This window comes from Miniopterus natalensis, chromosome 7 (genome assembly GCF_054644295.1).
Source record: "Miniopterus natalensis isolate mMinNat1 chromosome 7, mMinNat1.hap1, whole genome shotgun sequence".
Classification (NCBI taxonomy): Eukaryota; Metazoa; Chordata; class Mammalia; order Chiroptera; family Miniopteridae; genus Miniopterus; species Miniopterus natalensis.
Window position 1 is genome coordinate 45181748 of NC_142087.1, and position 10052 is coordinate 45191799.

Below are 10052 nucleotides of genomic sequence, written 5' to 3' on the forward strand. Positions count from 1 at the left end.
GTACTACTGTGTTGTTGTTTTTTTACCTTTTTCGTTGTTCTCTCCCCAATTTCTGACATCAGAATTAATTTGGTCTGTTTTGACTTATATAAGTTCAAACACACACTATATACCCTTGTTTATGCTTCTTTAGTTACAATATTTTGTGGGATTCATCTGGTTTATTGCATGTAGGAGTTCTTTTTTTTTTTTTTTTTTTGTATCACTGCATAGTATTCCATTGAATGGCTATGACAACTTACCAGTTCTCTTTATGGATATTTGGGTTTCCAGTTTGAGGCTATTATAATTAGTGCTGCTATGAATGTTCTTTTTTGCACATGGCTTTTGGCCAACATATATACACATTTCAAAGCATGCATACCTAGAAATGGATTTGGTGAGTCATAGGATATGTATATGTGGAGCTTTAGTGTAAATTTACCAATGGTGTGCTGGTAAATTTTAAATAACTAGCTCTGGGGTAGGTGCTGATTTATAACGTGTGCCAGTTCTTGTGGTGTGAATATCCCCATTCTGTCCAATTTCAGGCTACCAATGTGAAATCAGCTGGCTCACAAAATTCCTTAAAATTTAAGTCACTTCTTGTGAGCTCCAGCACCCATAACTCATACTGCCAGGAAGTCTTCCAAACGAATTAGAGCTACTTAACACTCCTTACCAGTAGTGAATGAGAGTTCTAGTGGCTGCACATCCACATTTGGCATTACCCGACTCTCCTTTTTAGTGGGCCATGTGGTTTGTAGTGGCATCACTTTGTGATTTTTATTTGCATTTCCCTGATAACTAATGAAATTGAACACCTTTGGTTACTACATTTTATACCTGAAGTGACTGAATAATCTTATAATGACACATTTCCCACCCCACCCTCTTCCAGGAATGCAAATAATGGAGGTTTGTTATCAAGTTTGATTTTGATTCAGACATAGAGCTAAGGTTGCAATTTTGCATATCTGAGCACCTAGTCTGTAAATTTCAGCACTTTGTCACCATCCCCTGGGATACTAAGTAGGTGAATTTATAGGACACTTAATCTTTTTTTGCTCTTAGTTTCCTAATTTGTAAAAATGTGGATGATTCCTCCCTCTCTGAGATATTATGGGGATTAGATGAGGTACCTTCCATAGTGCTTAGTATATGATAAGCATCCAGTAAAGCTATCAAGTACATATTATCTTTTCCTCACTCTTTATGGGAGAACGTTCCTACCTATTATTTAAGATGGGCTGTTTCTGAGGATTTTAACAGAACCTAGAATTTTAACTTGACATTGAGGTTACCAAATTCTTAGACTCTTCTAGGGAGGCAGTATAGCATGGTAGCAAGTTATCTAGTTTCTCTGCATTTAGTTTTGAAAAGCTTAAAGAGCTGAGCAGGCCATGGGTTGGTACTGAAAGACTGCTTAGTTATGGAGATGCAGTGGAGAACTCTGAATCTGTTAAAGAGTATAGAGCAAGAGTTGGCAAACTTTTTCTGTAAACAGCCAAATAATATATATTGTATGCTTTATGAGCCATCTCTCTCTCAGCTACTCAGTCTATTGTAGTGTGAAAACAGTCGTAGACAACATGTACACTTACAATAGCATAGCTGTGTTACAATAAAACTTTATGGTTACTGAAATTTGAATTTCGTATATTTTCATGTATCATGAAATAGTCTTAATTTTTTCAACTCTATGTATAAAGGAAAACAGTCTTCCTGTGTATCTTCTCTATTTTCAAAAACTTTACAGAATATGTCACTTCTGACACTAGATGTGTAGGTTTTTCACATATCAAGCAATTTCTGTGAAACCAATTCAATTCAGTTCTGACACTATCTACCTGGAGATAGCATCAGATCTCACAGGTTAAGGGGCTCAGTCCTACAAGACTTCCCCTTGCCCCTATATCAAATGTCAATGTCAAGTTGGTCTGTGCTTCTGACCAACTGACCATAGATTGGAGGTTCCCACAACCCCCTCCTCAGTTGATTAATTTGCTATAGTGGCTCACAGAACTCAGGGAAATACCTTACTAGTTCACTGGTTTATTATAAAAGGAAACAGCCTGATAGAAGAGATGCATAGGGCAAGGTATGTGGGAAGGGGCATGGGGCATCCCTGCTCTCTCTGGGCTTCCCACCCTCCCTGCATCTCCATGTGTTCACCAACCTGGAAGCTCTCCAAACCCCATCCTTCTGGGTTTTTATTGAGGCTTAATACGTAAGCATGATTGATTAAATCATTGGCCATTGGCAATTGAGTCAGTCCTCAGCCTCTTCCCTCTCCTTTCCTGAGCTGGGGTGGGCCTGAGAATGCCAATCTTCTAATCACTGTTTGGTTCCCCTGGCAACTAGCCCCCACCCTTATGGGATTTCCAAAAGTCACCTCATTAACTTAAACTCAGGTGTGGTTGAAAGGGGCTTGTTAGGAATAACAAGACACCCCTTTTACCTTTATGGCTCTAGAGCTATTTCAGGAGCCAATGACTAAAGACCAAATATTAGAGCAAAAGATTCTCCTGGTGCTCTTATCACTTAGGAAATTCCTAGGGTTCTAGGAATGCTGTTCAGGAAATGGGGCTGAAGACCAAATATATATTTCTAATTATAAATGACAATATCACAACACATAAAACTAATTCTTAGCTCAGGGGCCAAACTATGGTGTGTGAACCAGAGTTGGTCCACCCCTGGTGGAGACCAGATAGAAAGAGAGAGAGAGGCAAGTTAAGAAGTATAATGCTAGTACATAGGATCTTGGTTTCTGAGCCTAGGGAAGGGTTGTTTTTCTTTTTCCCCCATTTAACCCATGTTTTGAGTTGTATACTGTTAGGGGAATAATAAAGGTAATTTGTATATCGGGACCCACAAAAATGGAGGCTGCCCCAGTGTTCTGGCCCACATCACAAATCTAAACCTAAGTCAGCCTGCACTCAATGGGAAACACCTATCAAGGAGACCTAACTTGAACCAATCACAGTCCTCCAATTCAGCTTTAGCCAGCTTACCTTACCCTAGAAGATAGGACCTAATAGCCGCCTAAGGAAATCCCTGACCTCCTAGCCAATCGTGCCCTGTTTCCACCTTGCCTCTTCCAACATTCTGTAAAACTCGCTCTTGCCTAAAAATCCTTGGGAAGAGTGGTCCCTCTGCTTGTGAGGCACTGTACTCCCCCAACCCATGCATTGTTTTTCCTTGAACAAAGGGCATTAAACTCATTACCAAATAGTAGTATTTTTGTCATTTGACAGACAAGACATAAATCACAAGTATGTGTTTGTGATCAAGGAAAAGTAGATCTGGACATCAGACTTGGATTTAAATTTTAGTTCCATGCCTTGGACATGGAAGTCATTTTGGACAAGTTACTTAACTTCTTTGAGCCTTAGTTTCCTCATCTGTAAAACGGGTCTAATAATCCTTCCTCATAGGATTTTTGGAGGGTGGAATGAAATGAGATAATGTGTGAAATGTCACTAGCCTAAAGCTTCACACACCGTGAGAACTCAATAGGTGATGGTTAGTATGTTTCTCATTGTAAAAGAAGTGAAATCACATTAGGCTGTAATCAGTAAGAACCTTAGTGTTGAAGAGTAGCTGAACATGCCACCCTAAAATATGTCTTTTGATATAGGATTATTTTGAGCTGATTATTTCAAGAAACTGCAGACAAAACAGGAGCTCTGAGAAGAGTAGAAGTTAGCCTCTAGAAAGGGTAATCTACCTTCATAAATGAACTTACATTAGAAAGGGGGCCTGCACCAGGAAGAGAGCTGTTACCCACACGACTTTCCAGCCGGTGCAAGGCTGGGCAACCTTTGCTTAGCAAAGAGCTCCTCCTCCACTTTCCCCTCAATCGCCTCCCCTCCCATTCTCACTCTAACCTCTCTCTTTTGTATTTAGATGAAGGTAGTATTTAAAGTTGAGGCTTGCTGGGAAATTTGGTAGAGACGGTGCCATTTAAGTCAAACCTGGCTCCCTGACTGGGAAGCTGGTTCACTGCCACTGAGACGCCCTTGGCCCCTTCTGGCTGTTGCCCTGTCATCTTACTTGTTTCCGTGGTGCCCTTGGGCAGCTGCTTGCAGAATGCCACCCGCCTGGATGTAAGGCTTTGGTTCTGGCTGGCCTGACACATTGGGTTGGACACAGGAGAAGCCAGACCTCAGAGAAACTGGATTTCCTAAGGAAAGAACCTATAGAAACTTCCTTGACAAGAAAAAGGCAGTGACCAAACAAGCATTAGGGGATGATCCCAAGTCAAAATGTGGCCACTCTTTGGAGCCCAGACAGGAAAGTCAGTCGGGAAACCAGTAGTGGCCCCAGGAAGAAAAAGCGCTGGCTTGCACAAGGCTGTGGTGCTCACATGTGTAGGGGGTGTGATGAGACGTCCCAGAGGGGCCTTCCCTCCTTTCAACAAGAGCCCCTCTGTATTGTCAAGTACAGCAGCACATCTTGAAGCCAAGGTGTGATTTAGCTTTAAAGGTGAAAGAAGGGATGTTGGCAGGATTGAATACCTTGTCAGAGGTAAACTCTAGAACAGAAGAAAAATGCGAGAGGTTTGAACTAGATGTTTAAATTGCATCATTCTGGAGGAGAGAGGCTGTTCCATGACATGACTGTTGCCAGACCCATGAACTAGATCCAGGCTGGATCAGAAATTGCTTCCCATAAATCCCCTCAGAGACGGTGTGATCAGCTTTCTCCCCTACGCCTCTTGCATGCTGGTTCCTGGAATGGCCATTGCCCTGCTCTGGGCAAGCTTGTAAGATAAGACATTTTCCTTTATCTGGGGTGGGTTATGCACCAGTACTTCTGTCCATCCTGCCCTGTTCTATGTATAATTCTTTAGCACCTGCCCAGAGGTGCAGAGGATATTCGCTTCCTCTTACTGACACCCAAGATGTACCTCGTATGTAGGTTTCCCTTAATAAACTCTGTTAATTGCCAGACTGGAGTGGCCTGCTTTTTTCTTTCCCTGCCTTCTGCTTATGGAGGTAGATTTTCAGTCTTGGAGATTTTCCCTGAGTCTGTGTGTATGAACAATCACGGAAAAGAAAACAGAAAGAATGTAGAGCCCCAAGAAAAATAAGACCATAGTATGGATAAATTAGGCATCAATGTTGATTGACTCTTTGGAAGAAATTTTTCTTCTTTTAAACCCCATATTTCCCATTTTTTGTTTTTTCGATTTCTGATTCTAGTAATAAAATGTTTTAAAACTAATGGGACTCATTGAATATGACACCAAAAGCACAGGCTAGAAAAGTAAAGGCAGATAAATTTGACTATAAAATAAAATAAAAACTTATTTTCCCCCCCATTGATTCTAGAAAGAGAGGAAGGGGGAGTGTGAGAGAGAAACACTGATCTGTTGCCTCCTGTATACACCCCAACCACAGGATCGAACCTTTAACCCAGGTATGTGACCTGACCGGGAACTGAACCTGAGCAACACCAGCCAGGGCAAAGACTCTCTTTCCATCAAAGGATACAGTCAGCAGAGTTAAAAGGCAATCTATGTAATGTGAGAAAATATTCATAAACGATATATCTAGTAAAGGGTTAATCTCCTTTGGCCTTATTGCTGTAGCTCATGCCTGCTGACCTCCCACCTGCCAGCATCTGCGGTTGTTTATTTAGATTACTAATCAGTGTTGTCTGGATTCAAATGGGTATATATTCCCATGGTTTTCTTCCTAACTCATGTCTTCAATGATAGCTCTATCCTGTGAAACTGGAATCAAAAGACACAGCCACATTCATATTATTCCATAGAGTTATAGTCAGAGCATCCATCCGTTCCTCCATTTTGAGAAAACAGACCACTCTTGGGGTATATGTGTACTCACTGGGCTGGCTGTTGTCCTGCTTACTTCTTGGTTATTCAAAAGAGGTGATTTTGGCAACCAAGTTCTTCACCCAGTGGGCATCGGAGTCAAAGCTAAGAGAGAATAACATTCTTTTGCTTCATGCTTCTCTTAAGGCACCAACACTATATTAGATTTTCCATTTTGTAACACCCATTTATTAGCTCCCCTCCCCTCAGCAATAATTTCACTTTCGTTCCATTTATTATTAAGACACTGGGCTGGGCTGAATGGCTGGTAGCAAATTGAGATATTGCAGAGTTCCCCTTTGGTCTAGTCCCAGTTGATGGGATTATCTATTCCAGGAGGCAAAAACAAGGATAACAATCAGTCCCAATTTAGCAATTTAGAAAATTCATTCTATTATCTCTTTCACATTTTTGCTTTTAGGTTCAAATTAACACACACATTACCTTGTTTTAGAACAATACCAGACTTTGGGAGCTCTGGTTTTAGGGACTGTGAGATCCACCACTGAAGAAGAAAATCATGGTGAAGAAACACTTGTATGTAAATTACATCCCTTATCACTCTCCCTCTAATTCTACCACAAAAGTGTAAATCATCTGTCTAATGGAAACCCACTTCAGTCTTCCTCTGCAGCAGAGCCCTGTCCTGTACTCTCCGACTCTCAGACCATTCTCCCCACCCAGGGAACCTGCTGGCCTCCTCCTGGATGTCCCCTCTTGCTCTGTGCCCTGGAAACTCAAGACAGTAAGCCGAGCCTGGCCAGGTGTGGCTCGGTGGTTGAGCATCGACCTATGATCCAGGCGATCTCAGTTTGATTCCCTGTCAGGGCACATGCCTGGGTTGGGGGCTTGACCCCCCCAGTAGGGGGCGTGCAGGAGGCAGCTAATCAATGACTCTCATCATTGCTGTTTCTCTCTCTCTCTCTCTCTCTCTCTCTCTCTCTCTCCCTCTCTCCCTCCCCTCCTTCTCTCTGAAATCAATAAAGACATATGAAGAAAAAAAAGACAGTAAGCTGGGGCAACTGCAGGTCTCGCTGAATTTTCTTCTCTCATCTGGACAATCGCTAAGTGCAGTGCCTTGAAAGCCATTGTTTCATATATGTTGTCGTTTTTTTATTGTTTCAGATAGGATGGTGAATTTAGCCCCTGTTATTTCGTCATGATCAGAAGAGACTGTTTAATTGGCTCTATATTAGTTTTAAGAATGAATTGCATTTGAGTCCAATTTACTGCCTATATAATGCATCAGATATATAATATTGCTCTCTATTAATGGGAGATGGATGAAACACATTAAAATGTTTAAGGTAAAAATTTTACTGTCTTTTGGAAGTTTTTTCTTTTTAGTGTCATAAAGGAAACTATTATGACAAGTTTCCTTTTCAAGAACCAGGAAGTAAGTACTGCAATCAGTACTTAAATCTTGAAAAACATGTTATAAATAAAAGACTATATATACTAGTTTTACGAGTAGACATATACTTGTCAGAGTTGCCTTGCTATATTGAGCTTCATCATTTGATGTGATGTCAGCTACTAATAGCACAACTACTTTAGCACTAAGTACTAGCATTGCTTTAGCATTTTTAATGGGCTTACTAGCTTTTGCTATAATGCTAGGAAATGCCATTGTCATTTTGGCTTTTGTGGTGGACAAAAACCTTAAACATCGAAGTAATTATTTTTTCCTTAACTTGGCCATTTCTGACTTCTTTGTTGGTAAGTTACATCTCTTTATTTAACATAATCTTTTTCAATTATAATTTATTTCTAAAACCTTAAAATAAGCTTTGGTTATTTCAAGGGACTGTATGAAATTGGGAATGATTAAAAACAAAAAGTTTAAGGATTAAAGCTCAAGGGAATTTATATGGCACTTTAGGGAACTATTTTATGTGTGTGTGTGTGTGTGTGTGTGTGTGTGTGTGTATCAGGTTTGTAAGGAAAATTTTCATCTGAAAGCAGTTTATTATCTTTTTATAGAATAAAAATAAGTTTAGAATATTTCCAAAATTGTTTAAGAGTTATTTGTTTCTGAAGCTTTTTTTTTTTTTTTTAAATATATCTTTATTGATTTGAGAGAGAGGGAGGGAGAGGGAGAGAGAGAAATAGAAACATCAATGATGAGAGAGTCATTGATCGAGCCTGCAACCCGGGCATGTGCCCTGACTGGGAATCGAACCCTGATCGCCTGGATCCTAGATCGACGCTCAAGCGCTGAGCCATGCCCAGCCGGGGCTGAAGCTATTTTCCTTGTATGTTTAGGTGTATAAGTATTCCTCTTTAAGTAAGCATAATTTCCTTAGTATCACAGTATCAGAGTAATAGGAGATCATGTATATGCTGGCAACCAGCACAATCAGGAAATGGGATATTCAGGTCAGTTAAATAGTATAGCTAATATTATTTTATGATATGGTATAGAATATTATAAAATATACCCAACACTAAACTACCTTGCATGTGATATGATATCATAGTGTTATAAAGGATCATAGAAATTAAATTAATCTTTCTTTGGAAACATGCACTTTGTAATTTTTTACTTCCTGATGACCATAGATCTTTAATGATGCTTATAATTAGTAAATGTACAGGAGTGTCAGCTGATGATATTGTTTTATAGGAGCTTTTAGCATAATTTAATCTGTCATTGTCTATAGCTACATCAGTGCTTGTGTTCATATTAAAATAAAACAATACTCATAGAATACTTAGTTTGCTGTCTGGAACACAGTGTGTACCTTCCTAAGTGTGAGCTCCAGGCTGGCTGGTGTGCAACGGCTGTGGGAACAGTAGGGGATGAGTCAGAGTGGTCAGAACCTGTGTAGTGAAGGCCCTTGAATACTAGTATGATTCTGGATTGAGGTGATTCAGCAGACAATGTGGAGATTAAAATTTTTTTAAGGCAGGTGAGTGAGTGGTTGGATGGAAGCTTTACCTTAGAGACACCGGGAGAGATGTAGTAGGTGAGAGAAGCTGGAGGAGGGGGCAGCTCTGTTTCAGAGATGACCCTGCAGCAAGCAGTCTAGGTAGAAGCCATGTGGCAGGGAAGGCTCTGAGCTAGGGTGAGGGTGGAAGAGTTGCAAGGGTGGGCTCAGGCAGGGGAAAGAGAAAGTAGAGTTAGCGATTGCGTTCTGGGGACTAAGACGCCTAAAACTCTTAATAGAAAAGGGAACATTTTGGGGAAGGTAGCTTCTGCTTCCGGTGCTGCATTGATAAAACTCCTGGAGGAAATTTCTAGCTGGAGAGATTGATTTAGGAGTCATAATATAGACATGACTGGGTCACAGGTAAAGGTGGCTAACCAATATAGAAGCAGTGAAAGAACCCAACAATTTTGCCATTTCTCTCCTCAGTTCTGCCCCTCCAGGTAACCAATGTTAGGAGCTTGATGCAGAGCCTCGTTTATCATTCTCTGTGCATGCGTAAACACGTACAAATTTGTGTACTTATGTAAAAAGTGTATTTACATAAACAGAATATTCTGCTATAAATATATGTAGCCCTCTTCCTTCATAGAACTGTAGAACTTTTATTTATTTTTAAAAAATATTTTTATTGATTTCAGAGAGAAGAAGGGAGAGGGAGAGGGAGAAACATCAGTGATGAGAGAGAATCATTCATCGGCTGCCTCCTGCACTCCCACTACTGGGGATCAAGCCCGCACCCCAGGCATATGCCCTGACTGGGAATCGAACCGTGGCCTCCTGTTTCCTAGACTGATGCTCAACCACTGAGCCACACCGGCTGGGCAAACTGCAGAACTTTTAGATGACACAGAACTTAAAGTTGGTTATGTATTCTGACCAACTCAAAAGGAGTGAGGCTCTGAATACCTGGTGGTAGGAGGTCTGGGGTAAAACTAGCCTCACTGAAGGAGCCTGAGGCCTAAGCTTTTGACAAAGATGGTTCCAGATTACAGTGGAATGTCCCTGTGTGTGATGCAATGTCAGCATTGCGGCAGCCCCACCATCATGGGCTTGAGCACTGCAACATAAAGATGTGTTTTGTCTTTGATTGAGAAATGTCCCTGCAGATGTAGTTATACACCAGTCCTGGTGGTTCACCTCCATCAGCAGGGGTGGGAAAGGGAGGGTTTGCTCTTGATAAGAGCAGTCTGACCCAGATCAGAGTCTCTATTCATCTACTGGCCTCATCCTTCACATATTCCCTGACCCTGCCAGCTTCCTCCAGAGGTCACTTATTTTAATACAATACCTTGGAG

At 41.0% G+C, this 10052-nt stretch overlaps 1 protein-coding gene across 1 annotated transcript in view; it reads left to right on the forward strand.

Annotated features, from left to right (window-relative positions):
* The first annotated feature begins 7350 nt into the window (after positions 1-7350).
* HRH4 (histamine receptor H4) overlaps positions 7351-10052 on the forward strand; it is a 12366-nt gene continuing 9664 nt past the window's right edge. The window contains exon 1 of the mRNA XM_016195981.2: positions 7351-7543. Coding sequence (XP_016051467.2) covers positions 7351-7543 — 193 coding nt within the window. The remainder of the gene's footprint in view (positions 7544-10052) is intronic.